Genomic DNA, 17,118 nt, shown 5'->3' on the forward strand with positions numbered 1-17,118 from the left:
GACAATTACACAACAGTCACCTTTGGGAAGGTCCTTAAGAGCTAGAACTTCTGACTGGATCACAAGTTTCAACTTTCTGAAGGCTTCTGGAATGCTCACAACCTCTTTTGCCCTTCGTTAAGTATTCATGCAACAGCATTTTCTAAGACAGCCTTAATGAGACAAAGGCATTCTTTCTATAATTGGATGGAGAGCTTCAACCAGAAGACTCTTATTAAACCCTGTGGTAAACGTTACCACTCACTGCTTTCTCTTCTTTTTCATTCTGCTCTCAGCCCTAACTCTTACATAATGATCTGATGCATTCCTCAGCGAGAGAGACACTTGGAAATTTCAGAGAGGACAAGCAATTTCCCACGTCCCACCCCAACCCCGAAATCTATCAAAAACCTACCTATTAGTACCCAGCTCAAAAGCCATTTTCTCCTTGAAGCCTTCCAGGATAATCCCAAAGGATGTCAAACCCCTCCAGATTCAATACTAGAGTATTTTCTCTTCTGCTTTTTTCATTCTTATTTTATTTAACAATTTGTGAATAAAATTACTTTCTAGAACTGAAGTCAAACATTCTACCCCACCATTTCCTTATCAAGTAGGCTCAATTTTGGTCTCTTAATTACGGAGGGGGAAATATCTTATGTAAACTGCTCACTCATGGGTACACCTTCTGTTAACATTTTTGATTCAATCAACCACTTGACCCAACTCACAATATTGAAGGACTTGATATATCTGTCCAAAGGGGCTTTTTTTTCTTTTAGGAAGATTAGCCCTGAGCTAACATCTGCTGCCAATCCTCCTCTTTTTGCTGAGGAAGACTGGTCCTGAGCTAACATCCGTGCCCATCTTCCTCTACTTCATGTGGGATACCTCCCACAGCATGGCTTGCCAAGCGGTGCCATATCCTCACCCAGGATCTGAACTGGCGAACCCTGGGATACTGAAGCGGAACGTGTGAATTTAACTGCTGCACCATGCCATGGGGCCGGCCTCAAAGAGGCTTTTTCAAAAACTGATCTGACTTGATTTAAATAGATTCTTAGAAAAAAATAGGAAAGAAAAACTTTTTGGTCTCTTCTTTAACCTTTCCAGGGAGAAAACTTCCTACCTTAATGTAAGATAGCTTTGCAACTCTCAATTAGTCATTTAAGCAATCCCATTTTTCATGGTTTATAGAAGGTTCAAAACAAGAGAAAAGTAGACAGCATTCTTCAATCTTATGAAAAGACAAGTCAAATACTATTATGAAAAATGCTCTTCTCTAAATAGCATGAGGTTTCTAAGTTAAAGACATTAGCTATCTAATTTCAAGCAATGTTCATTGCAACAAAACGTTTGCCTAACCAAAAATTATGTACAGCTCCTTGAATTTCACTCTAATGGGATTTGCCCTGGATTGTAAAAAGAACCTCAGAACTTGTCACCTGTGTTGGTTGTGACCTCCAGGGGCTCGCTGAAGTCTCCATAGCCAGCTGCTGTCCTGGCCCGGACATGAAAGACGTAGGAAGTCAGAGGGTTCAGGCCCTTGATGTCCGTGTTCCTGGCAGCCGTCCGCACGATCCGATAGCTTCGCTCATTCTGATCCTACATTGTGGGAAGATAAAATTGAGGAAGGCGGCCAAAGAAATCCTCCACTTACTCTTGGCACAATATTATAGGAGCTAAGCCAGTCTACTCAGGAGTTGAAAGTACATGGAGATTGATAAACTCTCTAAATCCTATATTCTCTTCAATGTTAGAAGTATTACTGATACTTCTTAGATGTTGAAAAAAATGCGGAGTTCAGGTATGATTTGCTGTTGACCTTGACCACATCCAGATCTTGACTCATAATCTCTTTTGAAAAGAACATGAGATGATGGTTGGTGGCTTTTCTCAGTCCACACCCAGCAATTTAACAGAAATAACTGTAAGAAACTCCCTTGTCTTTTTCTATTTTCCGTCTAGAAAATGTCAAAAATGTTGTAATCTGGTTTCAATGGAAAATTTCCTGTCCCTTTTCTCCTTTTAAAAAGGAAGCCAATACAAGATTATCTTCCAAAAGAAAGAGAAGACAATTGTTCATTTTCTAGACAACCTTGAATGCAAATAGTTCTCTTCACAATTCTGTCCTTTAAGAGAGACAAGTTATTTGTAAAAATAATGTCTTTCTACAACCCAAAGAGGCTGAAGAATGTAATTTTCCTTCCCTGATTTTCTATTAAAAGTCACCCAAACCCACACCTTGATACTGAATAACAATGATCTACTTAAACAGATCATTATTTCAACTTTTATGAGTCATTCTCCCTGATGGAAGGTTTATAGATCAGAACTTCTGAGCTATCATGGTTTCCATGACTAGATAGGAAAAAAATACAGTTACTTTAGAATGTAACGTCTTTTTCCTATTTTTCAAGATAACCAACTTAACATTCATACATAAAGTTCATAATTGAATTTGATTGGGAAGCAAAATGTATTTGGTTTAGAGATTCACTGGTCTTCCAGCATTTACTACTGGCCAAAAACTATAGAGACAAAAGAAGGAAGGGAGGAAGGAAAGAAGCTTGTTCATTCAAGTAGTACCTTCTCATAATACTTGACTTCATACTCCAGGATCACCCCATTGGGCCGATCTGGTTCCAGCCAAGCCAGAGCAACACTGTATCTTGTAACTTCTTTAGCCTGCACCAAAGCAATGGATGATGGTGCTATTGGGAAAAACAAAAAAACAAAAGACATCTTACTTTAAGCGGAAGAAGAAACTGGTGGTATCAGTCAATAATTTCATCTTCTTTAAGATGTCTTCCTCCCGATCCCCATTTCATTCTTCCCCAGTACAAAAGCGCACCCTTTTACGGTTCTCTCCAATACTGCTTTGTATATGATTTGTCTTAGAAAGATAATCTCTGAAGGAAAAGCCTGGTAGGTACACAAGCCTACAGCATCACCTCTACAGCACCTGGAGCCATTCCTCCTAAAAGGCTGAAGGTATAGAGAACGCTATCTGCTTTTTTAGTTTTTGCAAGCCATGAAAGCCTTTTGAAGATCTCCTTTTAAGCTCAGCAAAACTGCATCTCATCCTACCTCCAAAGTGTTATGAGTTTCACATACTGGCCTTTAATTTTGTACAAGGAAGAGAATTTGCAACTCTTCCAGGGGTACCGTAGGGGATGCCAGAAGGCAAACAATTTACATACTTTCCAATATAAATAAAAGTATTGCTTAATTACAGTAGGAGTTTCTAGTTTGAACACAACCAGGCAACTAATGAAGAACACCAATAAGGCACTGATGGTCTCTCTGGACATAGATGGCATTTTGCAACTATTTTATAAGTGTTGAAATACTGTTTTTGCCTGCTGAGTAACAAACCTTCTTTCACTGAGAAAGAACAAAGGCAGTTCCCCACTGGGTGCATTATCAGGGGTGGGGAGGAGGAGAATATCTGAGATTTATAAAACCAGGCTGCCTGATGCTTGCTTCTCCGCTGCGGTGGTCACATCTCTAGCCAGCTGTTATCAAGCTCGGCTGTGACTGACAATGGTACAAATGTGCCATCTCCAGGGAGAAGAGGGAGCATTCATGCAAACTGTAATCTTATCTAACAAAGCTGGTCTGTAGAACCAGAGATTAGAGGTCTTCCTAAACTGAATGTATCTTCTTGTTTGTTCCCCAGTTGTGGAGAGACGTGAAAACACTCCTCAAAAAATAGCCACAGAGGAACAACGGCATAGTGCCAGGTTCTCCTCCTGCTCTTCCTCAACACACATGCACACACACATGACTGCCGAACTGTAACTCGGAGGAAAGCAGAGGAAAAGTAAAATAAATTATCGCTAAAAATGGAATGGAGATGGCTTCAAACGCATCTGACCATATCTGACAGGTATACGGATGTCAAGGAAAACACAGACACACCATAGTCACACAAGGAAGCTTCCAGCTGAAGCCAATCCAGCAAGGAGCATGTCTTGGAGGTGGCCATTTGACAGCCTGGCATCTCCGTTAAGGGTGCCTCGAGATGGTAACACACACGCACACACACATACACACACACTTTCCTATTTCATTCTCTCTCTCTCTCTCCCCCAAAGCTATTCCAGATTAGATCTCAGGCATAAACGCAAGTGAAAGATACAGTGGATACACATGTCGCCTATCAAAGGCAACCCTAAGGTCAGGAATACCAAACTGGAGGAACAGAGCTGCACGCAGCAGACATATGGAAGCCACTGAACATCTGAAGAAAATGAAATGCGGAAATGTGCTCATTAGCTGTGTTAAGGCTCTCCTCCCCCAACACATTCACACACACACACACAAACACACATTTTCTCTCTCTTTACTGGTCGACACGGAGCCATTGTCCAGCAAAATTCAAGGAGTGACTTTCTTAAACATAGAGGTACCAAGGAGCCTAAGAAGGCTGCCCGGCTGTGAAAAGCCATTTCACTCCAGGTAATAAATATATTGCCTAACAGAACACTTTAGCATACACTCCATAAAAAGGGGCTCTTTAAATTCTGATATTCAGAATCGGAAAATGAAATAGAAAAGTGAGGCTTTTAGAAAGAAAGCGGGAGGGAGGAAAATCATAAAGTTATAAAATGAACTTTCTCTCAGCCATGGTCTGGGTCAGATCCTGATAATCGACAGATTTCTCAGGAAAGAATTGCCTGGCTGCCCTTGGAGTGCACTGATTAACTAAGATAGTCTCTCTCTGGCTGGTTTATCACTGAACTGCTGCATGTGGGAAATGAATCTGATTTCTATTTTAGAAGCTGGAGCAGAAGTATTCCTGCGCCCATTCAAAGGGAATATGAGCTCAACCAAAGCGCTCAAAAAAATCTCAGGCAGGGAGTTAACAATATAATGGTGGTAACTAATAGAATATTTCTAACGCAGCCCTCCTTGGAAAATTCATATGCACAAATGTGAAAATCAATCAACAGAGTGTATGCTGACTCAACTGTCGTAAAAATGGAGGAAAATGAGATTAAAGAGGAAAGTAGAATAAACAGTTCTAATTCACAAAAAGTATTATGTTGTACGGCTGTAAAGTTGGAATTCTTTCTGAACAGATGTTTTTCAGGAGAGCATTGTTATGAGGCCACGGTGACAAAAGCAATCCAGAACCAAGCGAGACTGAGAAACATACCTAAAACATGCAATTGCATTGCAGAAAATATGGCAGCCACCCTTCCTCCGGGAGGAGAGCTTCTTAACTTCTCTAGTAAGAAGGACACCAATTTGGGAAAAGTTGGGCTTTGCCACACTGCCACTTTGGAGGCAAGAGGCGGCTTGGATGTCCGCTACATTATAAGCTGCATAAGGGGTTTTCCCTCATCTTTCCTACCCTGCTTCCAAGACAGCCTCCAACTCTACATCTGGAAGCCATCACTCTGCCTGTGTGCCTGCCCGTGGCTCATTTCCCTAGAGGAGGCATTTGGCAATGGCATTTCTCAATCATTTCCCTACCCCAGCAATTCCCAAGAATCAGTCTTCTCATGCCACCCATGTAATTGCTGCCACATCCCTCTGCAACTTGTACTACGATTTAAGTAATGTTTTTCTTAAATCAACACACGCTATTATTTTGAGAGGAAACTTCTCATTACTGTTATCACTTGCAATTAATGGCAGGTAAGCATAAACATGAAAATAATATGTAAAAAATAAATGCAATCTATGTTTGCTGGATGCTCTTGCCTCTCCACACTTTGCCAAAAAGAGAGATTAGTCAGTATTAGAGAAGGATTAAGGGTAATCCTGGCACCAATTTGAGATTCCAACCTCAATGTAATCAGAAGAACTGAGAGAGAGAATTGAAAAGAAAAACCCTAACTTTCACACAATGCAATTCAGTATTATGTAACTTTTCATGGGTCTTCTCTAAAATCATCTTTGATGTCACCATTGGTATGTTTCCACACTTTGGTAAACACTGCCAAACCCTACTCAATATAGAAATGTTTTGGATTCTGAGTCCCAGTACCCTAGGGCTCTGCCCTTTGCTAACAGAATTAGAAGAGGAGATAATAGACTAATAAAATAACAGACTGAACACTCATCCCAAATCTATGCTTCACTAGGAGGTTTGACAAATCAATGCCTTAAGTTTAAAAGATGGCTTCTAGTCATAGTGGGAATTTTGGTCAACAGAAAAAGACCAAGCAGAAAAAACATCTTGTTGCCTCTCAGTTCTCTGATTTACATTCTGACACCTTATAGAGACGTGGTTCTTTCTCAGTACTGACTCATCCACTAAGCACATACTTAATGAGCACCAGTGGAACAAAGCAAAGATGGGAAGGGCAAAGAAAATGGAATCAAATACAATCCTTGGTATCAAATTAAGTACCATCTTATCAATTAGCCTCTTCTTAATTAGAAACAAGATGGGGAAATTTTTCTAATAGGTCTTATAGAGAAGACACTCTCTAATGTCAACTTAGAGGACCCATCTTCTAGAACTCAAGAGGAGACCATTCCTGCTAACCCTCTTCTTCTCCAAGTTCTCTCACGGCTACGGGGACAAGAAGTGGGCGTTTCATCATCATACAGTATCTTTAGACACGCAATACTCAGCTGACGAGTCAGAGGAGAAGCTGAGGGCTGATGTCAGTATCCTCACGAAAACAAAGAGATACCTCTTAGATGGAGAAACATTCCTATCAACTCACAGACTTCCTTCATAAAAGGAACGTTTGCTTTAAGGAAAGTTTTGTGCCCCTGGACATAAGCAGACATTTTTTAATGGCTGGCATCTTGACACAACACACAACACGGAGAGCTGGTCATGCTAGTTGACAGCCATCTGCTTAGAGAAAGATGACTGCTGGATGTAAAAATCACAAAGGCAAGAGCTACTAAAGGGTAGTTTTTAAAGAAAGCTTTGTGATTCAATTCAATTAAGTCCTTCATTTTCAAAGTTTTGAAGCAGAATTTCCAAAGACCAATGGACGTCTATTTTCCTGTTCTGAGATGCCAGTATCTGAGGCCACCTATTCCTATTACTCTCAAGGGGATTTCAATAGTTTTGAATCCAAAACATGTCCTCCATTTCCTCTTCTTTTTACTTACGAATCCTGCTGACACATCCATTCAATCATTCGACAAATGTCCTTTAAGCCTTTGCTTGAGGAACTTAAAATCCAAAGCAGAGCTAAACAGCCGTTTATATTTAAAAAGTTAAACAATACTTGGCTGAATGAAGATAGTGACTGAGCCCAGAAGCTAGAATAGCGAGGAGTGCATTGCGGACCACAGAAAGAAGCATGGAAGGATTTGGAGTAGGGCTGGGGAAGTATGGTCAAGATTTGCAGGGACGAACAGGAGGCAAAAAGGGGAAAGGGTGGCTGAGCCAAGTGCACTACTGCAAACATGATGGAATCTTCAAGAAATCACGAGCTCCCTGGTTATGTGAGGGTGGAGGGCTCATCCGGGACATGTGAAATGCAGTAAAGATGAAAATGTATTTGATCCACACACTTAAAGTATTCTTCACATTACTAATTTGGTGGGAAAGTCAATAAATTTAAAAAGAATTTTGGATACAATTCCAGGTTTGAAATTTACTGCTGCCATCCTGGGCAAATGACTCAAATTTTGTCACCTCAGTTCTCCCATTCTTCCCTCCCGATACAAGCATGTAAGCCATTAGAATGTACACACCATTAGGGTCGGGCTCTTCCTGGTTCATCTCTAATCCCCCCTATCCGAGCTCATCTCTGGCACACAGCAGGTGCTCAGTAAATTTGTCGAATGAATAAAAGTGAACTAAATGTTCAAATAGATCTAAAAACATCTTTGAAGATGGTAAACTATTGTCTAAATATAAAGTACCAGAAGTTAAGTCATCCTTAAACAATTTTTTTTTTTAAAGATTTTTATTTTTTTTTCCTTTTTCTCCCCAAAGCCCCCCGGTACATAGTTGTGTATTCTTCGTTGTGGGTTCTTCTAGCTGTGGCATGTGGGATGCTGCCTCAGCGTGGTCTGATGAGCAGTGCCATGTCCGCGCCCAGGATTCGAACCAACGAAACACTGGGCCGCCTGCAGCGGAGCGCACGAACTTAACCACTCAGCCACGGGGCCAGCCCCATCCTTAAACAATTTTTTATCTGCACCTGTTTCGGATGACTTTCTGTGGGTTTCATTTTGCTATTTAGGTTAACTAAGATCTTGACAATGAGACGTGAAGCAAATGACAATTCTAATTATAAGTGAAGTCTCTCTTTTTCTAAGGGATAAGTGACACTCCTGAACTTTTTTCAAACACACAGGCTGTAAAATGTCATTCAAATATAAGTTAACATTAAAACCAGTTTTCGCTGCACCTGTTATGGCCAGCATTTTGAAGGAGTGCTCTTTTGCTTGATGGAGGCGTTGACAATCGGCTCAGTGTTTTTCCTCTGTATCTGGAGGGCATATGCAACCATTTCTTCTGACTTCCTAACCACTAAGGTGTAGTGGTGTTGAGATTCCCCCAAGTCATAATCCTAAATCCAGAAAGAGCTCTAAGTATCTGCCTTGTTTTTTAAGACCAGAGTTATCTCCAACATGCACTAGCATCAATAGTCACTGCCCGGAGAAGCCATTAGCTCCTGCATACATCCCTGAAGTCCCACCAAAAGGACATCCTAGTTGACGTGTCAAGGGCCCAGAGTGGAGAGCCCTCTGCAGTCAGGGTAAGGCAGCAAGATCAAACATGTGGAACAGACTCAGTCTTTCCACGCACCCGTTGGAAACAAGTAAAATATCAGTTTTTAAACATTGAATAAAAACCAGAGGATAAAAGGCAAAATTCACCAAAGCTTGGAGGTTGGATGATCTGAGCTTTTTACAAGAAAGTCAAGATAAATTCTCCCCCCCTCAAACAATTCTGTATTCAAAATTCCACCTACCCTCGAGAAACTGAGAAAACTTTCTGAATAGAATCCTCATTTGCTACGGCCCTGTGGTCCTATCTGGTTTGAGAGTAGACCACAATGCATCGAGAAGGCACATGTGGGTTTCATCTCTGCGTGTGTTTTTGAGAAACAGAAACAGCACAGATGAGGGCCTCTATCCTGACTCTAACAGTGGTGTGTTTCACAACGAAGAATTACAGGAGATGCTTTGATGTCAAACAGAGGTGGCTCCTTTTAAGAAAACGGCAAATTTAACTTTCTTTGGTTCAAAGCTCAGCAGTTCCCCCTGCTCCCCACTGACGCGAATGCTGCAATTTTCTTTTATTCACTTCCTCAATGACTTGCCATTAAACACCTACAAGTCATTTTACTGCAGCAGTTCAGTACTTATGACACCCAAATAGGATGGAAAAGAGAAAAAGAGGTTGGAGAAAAGCAAGGGAGGAAGGAGTCATGCAAACTTTCATTTGTGAGCTATAAAATGTTTTCTTGGGTTCAGCATCAAAAGCAATGAATTAAAAACACTTTGGGGGAACTTGGTGGAGGGAGGGGAGGTGAAACAGATAAACTGCATTTCCCTACTGGCTCAAATTAGGGAGGCGGAGGGAGTAAAGCAAGAAATAAACAGATGCAATGAAAGGTCGGTCTCCAGCCTGTGGTCAAGGAGATGTAAAAACAGCCCTATCTATACGAAAGTCAAGAAACCTAAGCCTTGGATGTCAGTGGTACCCAATGCTCACTGTTTGGAGGGAAGATGACTTCTTAACTACAGCAGGGTAGCGTTTCCCTCTCCAGGATCTGAATTCAGAGATGGTGTTTACTCAAGGGATCTTTCTTGGACAGGAAAAATAAACCCGCAGTTTATACATATCTCTGTTCAATGCAAATCGCGTATTTAAATTTAATTACTTGGAGCTTAAGGTGTTTTGTTCCCTCTTTCTTTCTCATCTCAATGCCACAGCTCTGATTTGCTCTTTATCAAAGGTTTGTGCATTTTAAAATGCTGTCAAGCATCAAAATTAAATGCTTCAGAGCACTAATGATATCCTTGTGATTAAGGGTTTTGCCATCGCAGTGATGCAAAGAACTCCGGTGTTAATATTAATTGCTTTCTTCCACAACCCACCGAAGGGAGGGAAGAATTTCTTCTCAGAGCTTCACACCACCTATGGTACCACACACCACTGAGTAAATTTGTTCTTTACTATTGTCACGTTATAGTTCTCAACAGCACACTTGTGCTTTCATATACACAAGACCTCCTCGGCCCTACATTCAAGCAGCGGGGTTAGCCCTCTGCTATTTTTTAGGGAAGAATCATTAAAAGACTCAATGCCCATCTACTCTCCCTGGATACTTCACCAGTGTTGTAAGAAATTGGCTTTGTACCCACAGCTTTTAGCTGCTTATCATTAATCCACATAGGCACATTTTCTCATAATCAACATGGGAAATTGTTTTCAAAACAAACAAACAAAAGGTATAGAAAAACTTGATTTTTCCAAAATTGATATGGAATTATTTTCCTAGTTAACAAAAAGGCATAGAACCAAATTCTCAATTAAAGCCTTTAGAAGACTCTGAATTAAACGAAGTTCATTTATATTTAAATATGGAATTACTAATATTAATTAAGCTTATACTTAAAATGTATGAGGGATGCATTTTTTTCATGAAGTGATTTCCAAGGTCAGTAGAGAGCCTGTTTTAAATGAATACTATAAAATAAAGTAGGGCACTGTAACACTTAATGAAGGACACAACAGACCCCTGTTTCCAGCGATTTTCCGAATCTGATTTTGGGACACTAACAATGCTTTAACTAAGTGATCCAAGAATTAGAATTTACAAAGCATTTAACTCAGACTTTACTTATTTTTCCAGAGAAATGGGTGGCAGGTTATTTTAGACAACTCCTTTACAGAGAGCTATTCTCCACATTTTAATGGCTTTTTCTTTTTCTTTTTTTTTTTTTTGCCAGGGAAGATTTGCTCTAAGCTAACATCTATTGCCAATCTTCCTCCTTCCAAGACCCCCACCCCAAAGCTCCAGTACATAGTTGTGTATAGTTGTAAATTCTTCTGGTTCTTCTACGTGAGCTGCTGCCACAGCACGGCTACTGACAGATGAGGGGTGTGGTCCTGCAGCCAGGAACTGAACCTGGGCCACTGAAGTGGAGTGTGCCAAACTTTAATCACTAGGCCATCAGGGCTGGCTCCGCACATTTTAAATAACGGAATATGATGTTATTCTCAGCCTTCATGTTAAGTGGTTCGTATAAGGAAGTTGAAGGTGTCAGATTGGTCTCTGTGGCTAACAGTCCAAAGACGTGTGCTCCCTTCTCATAAATAACTGTTTCTGTGATGGAGCTGCACGAAGTCTATGTTCTAGATCCCTTTGCACGTGGGCTGGTTCATGTGACTGAGTTCTTGGCACTGGAATGTGGGTTGAAGTGATTACTCTTCTTCTGGACCAGATGCATAAATAGCTCCTTTAGGACCCTCCATCGTCTCTAACCCACAATCTTCCAGCTGCATGTTGGTGCCCAGGCCCATCTTGGATTGGAAGCCCTCCACTGACCCTCCCCTCATCACCACCAACTGGATGCAACTTATGCAAGAAATAATTTTCTATTGCGTTAACCTACTAACTGAGATTTGGAGTTTCAGCAGGTACCCAGTCAGGCAAAGTGCAGCCATTCAGCAAAGAAGAGGCATTTTCACTTAAGAACATTTTCATATAATAACTAACTAAAATAAAGTGTAGTAGGATTGTGGCCAACAGAAGATTGTGCCGTGGTTTAAAGGTGCGTGGATGGCCTTCGGGCTCCCTCTTAAAAACTCCAGCTCCCAGGCATGCACCACGAGCAGATACCCACTCACTTGTGAGAGACTGGGGAGGGCAGGCCTAAGGTCAGCCATGCCAGGCACACGCTGTGCAGCTACGCGGGGACACAATCACAGCCACAGGTCTTCCAACAGTGAATGAACTCCGCAGAATCACAAAGTACTGAGCTAAAAGATTCCACTGGGCTTGTTTTAATACTAAATGGGAAAAAACAGTGGGGTTCTTAAAATGGCTCGGTTGAGTTCTTTTTAGAAAAGAGTTAGTTTAGTCTTCATTGCATAGTTAGCTAACATAGTTGAAGACTTGGGCCATGTAAATCAGAGCTAAACAGAGAAAAATGGTTAAACGAGCAATAAGATGCTCTTGGCCCCCTCTGCAAGACACTTTCACACACTTGACATCATTTAATCCTATAACTCTCTGAAGTAGTTGCAATTAGCACCTTTGATTTCATATTTGAAACTCGTGCAGCACAAAGAAATTAAATAATTTGACTGAAGCTGTAACATGAGATTTTAAACCCACGTCTGCCTGACTCAAAAGTATGTGATCCTCCCACCATATCACGTCTGTACAAACACACACACGGAACTAGCCTTTATTGAGTAACTACTATGTGCCAAGTATTATTTTAAATCTCTTACATGAATTAATTCATATAATCCTCACAAAACCCCTATGAAGCAGGTGCTAGTATTATTCGCATTTTATAGGTTAGGAAAATAAGCTACAGAGGGTTTTGAATTACAAGGTTGAATTCAGAAGTCAGGTGCGAGAGAGACCACATTTTCAACCACGGATCTATAAAAAGCCTCTGATCTCTCCTTCATTCACTGGTAAGAAATTAGAGATTTGAGGGTTAAACGGTTTGCTCTCCCACAGCATCAGCAGCATCAGTGACAGAGCAAATCTCAGGGCTGCTGTTCGCTAGGTACAGAGCTACTCAGGTATATTTTTGGTTGCCAGAAATCCAGAGGTAAATTAGACACGACCCCTGTTCACAGACAAACCTTAAAGTTTTTGGTGATGAATCACTTCATAGTAGAACTTCCTGAAGAGCCTAAAAGAGAATCACCTAAAACCTAAAATTGCAAATACAAAACAAAATAATAGTATTTGGAGCTAGAGGAGTGGTAGGGGGCACAAGGCAAGCTTCTGGAAGGTCGGCAATGTTCTATTCTTTGACCTGGCTGATGCTCATACAAGTGTTTGCTTTGGGATAGTTCATTGACTATACTCTCGAGTTGTGTCCACTTTTCTGTATGTGTATATATTTCACAATAAAAAGGTTAGAAAACAAAGAAAACTATGAATTAAGAGTATTAAAGATGGAATACTAAAATTTATATTAGAAAGACCATTCACAATTTTTAATTAACCCTCTGGGTAAAGATCTAAAGGTATCATGAAAGAGCTAAGTTTTTCCAAATGAGGGCTGTTATAACTATTTAATCGTTATGCTTAATACCCGAGCTTTACAGATTCGAAACTCTCTGTAGCAAAGAAAATGCATTACTTCAATGCCTGTTTCACTTCTCAAAATAACTACTATCTTGAACTGGCGTTACTACAGGTATAGCCGTACCATTAGTTGCAGAATTGCAAGTGAGGGACGGCTCACCTTGAAACCAAGGCCCACGTCCCCCGGAATTAACTGGGGACGGCTTACGGGGCACCCGAGTGTCTCCAATGCAGTTCAAGTGTGTCTTCTGTTTCGTCTGAGAGTTGCTTGTTTTACTTTCTATTTGCTTACTAAGAAATTTGTTGGCAGGTTCTGACAAGGATAGACCAACACTTGCCAACAGAAACATGGCAGGCTTCAGTGCATATTTCCTGTTAAATAAGAATGCCAGTTTGAGGCAAACAGGAATGCAAGTCTCTCCACTGGAAGGCAATTTATAAGAATTTGCCTGAGCAAGACAACTGTTTTAAGAGAAGAGAACAGGGTGAACGCTAGCAACAATAGAAAAAGTAAGCAAATCTTCTTTTTCTCTGAGTGCCTCTAGGTAAATGCATCTTCTCATTGTGCCTCGGTATGTTGAAAAGTATCTAGTATAAATGCTTAGTTGAAATTATTTTATATGTGTCTTGGTTTGACAGGACAAAGAGCTCTGGGCAGAGTGAGCCCCTCCATCACCCACAATGCCCCCCAAAAGTAATCTGGAATATGGAGGATGGTGTAAAGGAAAGATTCTCTTCTATTGAGCAGAAATACAGTATAGAGAGCAGAAAAGGATTAGCTGCTGTGAGCCAAGGCTTCAGTTCCTTTAGCTGTCAGCTCCACTGAAGAGCTTCAGGCATTCCAAATCTGGAAAATAAAAGCTGTGCTGGGGACTTCAGTTTCTCTTTGTTGCTCAGACAGCTGCTAATCGTCCTGCTGTGTTAGGAACCAATGAGACAATGCTGGAACATTTAGCTTTCTGACATCTGAAGCATCTAGATCCGTCCCCAATTAAAGATGTATTAATCACAGAGACTCTAAAAGCCAGGATGATAGATGCACCCAGTAAATCTCTGCTCTTGCCTTTTACTTTCCAAGCTCAGGTTTCTTCATTTATAAGCAGAAATGCTTAAAAGCCTACTCCAGAAACTGACCAATAAATACCCTTGTTCATTATTTTATATCAGATGCTTGACGATTTCCTACCCCTGAGAAGCCTCTCAGAAAGAGGTAAGACATTGATCATTCTGCTAAAAGAGCCTGTCTGCTTCAATAAATAGATCCACTGTGGCTGTTGTCATCTTGACTTTTTAAATGTGATAACTAATTCGGGAGTATGGCATTGCCATTTGCTACAGCGACATCCAAATCATCTATGTAGCTAAAAAAAAATGCTATTAGATAAACCTAGGAAACTTCAGGGGACAAATATTCATAATACTAACACTGATAATACTAATAGTCTCCTCCAAGACAGGCCAGATCACCCTCAGGTCATGGCCCTGAGTAAGAGTGAATAAATGGTAGCTTATTCTGGATTCCGATACCTGGAACAACAGAAAAGAGTATGCATTGGATGAAGCCCCTTGAATTCCATGCTTTGAAATTTACATTTCTTCCTTATATACAAGGATGTCTTCATAGAGGCATCTCATCACTATAATACTAAATGAAAAGCTTCAACACATGAGGCTCATGTAACCTCAGAAAAGAAGCATTAGCTATTCTGAGTTATTGGAAATCTTTTGAAATTAGATTCTTATTTTTTATTGCTGAGGCTAACGGAACTCATGAGAGACAAGTGCAATATTTGCAAGATGCCAGGTTGGTGCCAGCTCAAGGCACTGAATTCCTTGGCTTTCAATGGAGCCTGAATATATCATGAATAACTCCTTTCCCATCACCGTCACACTGACGGTCCACTGTCTTCCAAGTTGAAAGACTAAGAAGTCAATTAGTGTCACTTATCATGTGAACACCTGTCGACTAAGACCTGGACTGAGACCAATTCTATTACCATAGCACTCAATGGCTGCCAGATGGTCAGGCCTTGGACCACTTATGATGTAGTCCAGATTCAAGGAGGTGACCTAAAGACAGAAAGGTCCAGAGTCCCATTAGTCATCTTCTGAGCCATCCAATTCCCCATCATATATACTTGGAACGGGATACTTATTTTTCCTAATGGTCATTTAAAAGACCACATGAGCTGCTCAAAAAAAAGTCACGGTGACCAGAAATTGAGGATATGAGTCCCATAAATGGTAAGCATGCTCACTGACCACTGTCATTTTTATCTCTGAAACTACTTTTTAGTAGTTCATTTTTCTTTCTCTTATTGTATTTTGAAACACGTAGGCAGAATAGAGAAAAAAAACTGAAATAAAAAATATCTGACAAAGAATAAACTGGAGCATGAAATTACAGGCTACAGATTATCATTGACAGAGTGAGAAGGGCAGAGGAAATATTTCAATACAGTTTTAGTGGCAAATCTATGTGTTATATGCTCCTCAGTCCAAATGTTGCTTGGCTTAAAGAGAAGTGATGGCAAAGGATAATAAAGTAGAACATTATGAGTGAAAAAAAAGAGAGAGAGAGAGAAATAAGAAGACCAACCAGTGAAGTACTGAGACGCTCCAATTTATTCCCAGTTTGGTTTCACTGCATGGAAGTCTCGGGAAAATTCTGAACACAGGGCATCAAAATATTCAGAGGACAATAAGCATAAACCATAGAATGTTGAGAAGCTGGTTTTCAGTACTACCTCAGGAAGCCTTCCTTTCACTTGTAGCCAAATCTTTCCCATTCAGTTTCTTGCTTGCTATGTAGACAAGCAGAAAGAAGTGACTGGTTAAGTGGAGGGAAGAGAAGTAGAGAGCTTTGGGTTCAATTACAACCAGCACATTTTGAAAACGCTTCAAATACAAATGGTCACCACATGCTATGTTCTCAAAAAATGTGGCCACTAAATGATATTCCTGTAGCCGTCATATTTGAAACTCTATCTTTTTGGCAATTCTCTTAAAAGCTATGATAGAGGTTAGGAAAAGGAGCACAATTTATGAGATGGGATTTCAAACTTGGGAATTTGCAACCGTAGAATTAATTTTTTTTATTTTATTTTGGGGTATCTGCCAGAAACTAAATTGTATGTGCCAGATAGTTTAAACTCCTACAGGCATTGTAAGACCCAGGCTGAAACAACTGAGCCATTAAATTTTAAAATAGCATTAAGGCCAATAGATGTCTCCAACTGGATCTGTGCTTAAGAACTCAAGATGACTTTTGTAGTCATAAAAAATAACAAAGAATGTATTAGGAAAGCTGTAGCTGTTTTAGGACTTGACTTCTTTTCTTTTCTTTTCTTAACTAGGAGGTTCCCAGCATCTCACTGGGGCCTCTCTTTAACACAACTTGCTGAAGTGTGAAATTCAGTATTACTGGCTCCACCCAGGAGTCAATCTGTAAATACCGGAAGGATCTCATTAGAAAAACATCACACCTCAAAATAGTCCCACAGCATGATCTCTAAGAAAGACATTGGAGCAGGACTCCAGCACACTATGGGCAGTTTTATGAAAGTGATTTCGTGTGTGTTCTGAAATAAGAAGGGAGAAAGACGTGGAGAGAAAGAGGAAAAAAAAGCCATCATCCAAAGTAGACATACAGTCGAGGTTACACCCTCGAAGAGTAACAGTGAGATTTAAAGGGCAAGAATTCTCATCCATCATTCTCCACAAACAATACTTTTATATTATATAAAGATTCCTTAAAAATATTACCAGCCTCTTAGAGCCACATCTGAATTAGCTGACTGCTCAGCATTGGTATCTACAATGAGGGCTGTGAACACAACTTAGGCTTTTAAAATTCTATGAGCCCTGTTCCCGGTTACAAGAAGACACTTAATTTCACAGGATGCGATTCTGCTAT

At 40.4% G+C, this 17,118-nt stretch overlaps 1 protein-coding gene across 2 annotated transcripts in view; it reads right to left on the reverse strand.

The window, feature by feature from the left end:
* EPHA4 (EPH receptor A4) overlaps positions 1 to 17,118 on the reverse strand; it is a 140,097-nt gene that overhangs the window by 31,677 nt on the left and 91,302 nt on the right. For both annotated transcript variants that reach the window (XM_070618395.1, XM_070618396.1), the window contains exons 6-7: positions 2,569 to 2,693; positions 1,425 to 1,584 (exon numbers count right to left, since the gene is read on the reverse strand). In XM_070618395.1, the coding sequence (XP_070474496.1) occupies positions 1,425 to 1,584; positions 2,569 to 2,693 (285 nt within the window). The remainder of the gene's footprint in view (positions 1 to 1,424; positions 1,585 to 2,568; positions 2,694 to 17,118) is intronic.

Source organism: Equus przewalskii, chromosome 5, assembly GCF_037783145.1.
Source record: "Equus przewalskii isolate Varuska chromosome 5, EquPr2, whole genome shotgun sequence".
NCBI classification, from domain to species: domain Eukaryota; kingdom Metazoa; phylum Chordata; class Mammalia; order Perissodactyla; family Equidae; genus Equus; species Equus przewalskii.